The sequence below is a fragment of the Orycteropus afer genome, unplaced genomic scaffold, assembly GCF_000298275.1.
Source record: "Orycteropus afer afer isolate SDZICR_OR568_19922 unplaced genomic scaffold, OryAfe1.0 scaffold00128, whole genome shotgun sequence".
Classification (NCBI taxonomy): Eukaryota; Metazoa; Chordata; class Mammalia; order Tubulidentata; family Orycteropodidae; genus Orycteropus; species Orycteropus afer.
Window position 1 is genome coordinate 5,772,286 of NW_006921715.1, and position 2,738 is coordinate 5,775,023.

The window sequence follows — 2,738 nt, forward strand, 5'->3', positions numbered from 1 at the left end:
TTGGGGGTTCAAACCCAGTCAAAGGCACCTTGGAAGACGTCTGGCGATCAGCTTCTGAAAGGTCACAGCCTTGGAAGCCTGTGGAGCAGTTCCGTTTGCGCACACGGTCGCCAGGCATTGCAATCAATGCACCGAACCTAACAAGCACTCCGACTAGGGTCCCTGCTATGTCCTGCCTGAGCTCCTGGACGGAGCTTCTGCAGGGCCAGGGTAAGGGCTGGTTCACTTTAAAATCCCCAGGCAGCTGTCCCATGGGAAAAGCAGCAGCAGGTAACCTGCAGCGTCTTCCAACTTTCAAAGTAGGCTTTGTGAGAACATGAGCAGCCGTGGGTGGGGCTCCACGTGTTCCCCATAAACAGCTCTGCCTTTCCAGTGGGGATAACGACGAAACAAAAGGGTGGATATTTGAGATGCATGTATAGCTTATTAGAACTCTTTCAAGTAACTTAAGGCCTTCTGCTCATGTCCTAAGGGAAATGGGGCAAATCGTTGTTGCAACCACGGGGCTTTCAACTCCGTGGGCTGGAGCAGATGGGGGCGAGGCCCTTGGCAAAGCGCCTCCCGGCAGAGCCTACGGCTCAGTGATGGGAGGGCCTCACTGTGAGGGGACGGAACCGAGAGGTGTTTGAAGGGGTGCGGTGATGCCCAGAAAGCACGTGCAACAGGCCCTGCCACGCAGGTTGTGACTCTGTGCCAGCGAGTGGATTCCGACACGTCACGGCCCGGTACGACAGCGACCGCCTCGAACTGTCTCAGAGTGTCTCCTGGGAGGTGATCTTTAGTGGTTGCTGGGTTCCAACTGCGCCCTCTCAGTAAGCAGCAGAGCAATTAACTAATTGTGCCGCCAGGGCCGCTGCCACGCACTTGTAATTAATTTATTTAAAAATGGTTATTTGGGTGAAAGTTCACAGATCACACTGGCTTTCTATTCAACGGTCCACACACATTTTACTTTGTGGCATTCCTTCCCATCCCCATGGAGTAACAGGACTCTGCCCAATTCCTCCCTGTTACATTTCCCTCCCTCCTTCTTCCCCATCCCTTCCTGCCTGAGCTTTATCCCAAGGCAACGCCACCCTATGTATGGTTGACTGCCGTGCATCCTCCCTGCCGTCACTGTTCACCGTTCAGGGCTGTCGTTCTGCTGAAAACTGAGCCACAGGAGCCAGTTCTGTTGTCGGCTTGAAGGGTGCCTAAGGGCCAAGGTCAGGGGCCAGTCTCTATCAGACAGTCAGCCTGGTCTGTTCATGATTCTGAGTTTAGTTCCACATTTTCCTCCCACTCTACCCAGGACCCTCTAATGTGATCTCTTCCAGAGAAGTTGGTGGTGGTAGCCGGGCACCCAGGGTTGTAGAGGCTGGGGTTCGTGTGGTGCATTCGTCCTTTGGGCTAATTGTTTCCTGAGTCTTTGATTTTCCTCACTCTTCTTTGCTCTGGACGGAGAGAGACCAATAGCTGTACCTTAGATGGCTACTCACAAGATTTTAAGAGTCACTCTTAAAAGTCACGACTTACCAAATAGGATGTGCAACACTGTCTTTGTGGACCATGTTATGCTAACTAATCAGAGTGCCCCAGAGACTACAGTCGTGAGCCCTGTTCTGGTTCCCTAGTGCCACTCTGACAGGAATATACCACAAATGGGATGGCTTTAACCAACACTAGTTTATCCTTACAGTTTGGAGGTTCTACAGGGGCTGGGTGAAAGCCCCTCAACCTTGGGCTCCAGCTCTGCCTCTTGCTCCTGGCCCACTGAAGCTGGAGGCTTTTCTTCACTCAGGCAGCTGCTGGCTGCTGAGACTGAAAAACCCAAGGTCAACAAGTGAAAAGGCACAGTCCTGATATCACCAAACAACGTGGCAGGCCACTGATTCATGTCCATTGAAAGTCCCAAGATGGGCAGAGCATGGCAGGCTGCTGAACAATGACTTGGCTACGTGCAGGGTTCAAGTGTGTCATAAGCTAGAGACTGTTCCCCAAGGCTTCTCCTTATATACAGGAAGCAGATCACATCCCTAAAGTAGCTACTCACCTGCTCCAATAGATTCCACCATGGAGTTGATTACCAGTCTCATCATGGGGAATAACTATATCCAGCTGCCCAGCCACTCAACCAGGCCCAGCCAAGCTGACACCCAAACGTAACCACCACAAGCCCCCGGCCCTGTCCATGCGTGTTTCTGCCGTTAGGTGCTGCTGAGTCGGTTCTGACCCACAGCGACCCTGTGTACAAACGCACAAAATGCTGCCGGGCCCGCGCCAGCCTCACCCTCGCTGCCGTGTTGGGGCCATCGTTGCAGCAACAGTGCCAATCCGCTCACTGAGCATCTTCCTCTTTTTCGGAGACCCTCTGCTTTATCAAGTGCAATGCCCCTCTCCAGGGACTGGTCCCTCCTGACGACATGTCCTAAATACGTGAGACATCTCTCACCGTCCTCTCTCCTGAGGAGGATTCTGGCGGTGCTTCGTCCAGGCAGACTTGTCCGTGCTCCTTGCGCACACACAGTCCTCCACAGAAAGGTGGGGCCATTACTTCACCCAGAGCTGAGAAAGCAAACGAGGAGAAAGCCCCTCTGCTCACAACCTGACAAAGAACTTCTCTTCCCCTAAGAGTTCCTCGAGTCCCAACTTACGTTTTTTCCCAATTTGAGGACCATTTTTTCAGCATTTATGTGATCCAGAAAATTAGGGTGGTTCTTTCTTCTTCGATAATCCTCTTCAGTAAATGGAATCTCATT

At 52.4% G+C, this 2,738-nt stretch overlaps 1 protein-coding gene across 1 annotated transcript in view; it reads right to left on the bottom strand.

The window, feature by feature from the left end:
- The window catches only part of AK7 (adenylate kinase 7), an 88,698-nt gene that overhangs the window by 42,656 nt on the left and 43,304 nt on the right, over nucleotides 1-2,738 (bottom strand). The window contains exon 5 of the mRNA XM_007944613.1: nucleotides 2,634-2,738. This exon is cut by the window's right edge and continues 7 nt beyond it. Within this exon, the coding sequence (XP_007942804.1) occupies nucleotides 2,634-2,738 (105 nt within the window). The remainder of the gene's footprint in view (nucleotides 1-2,633) is intronic.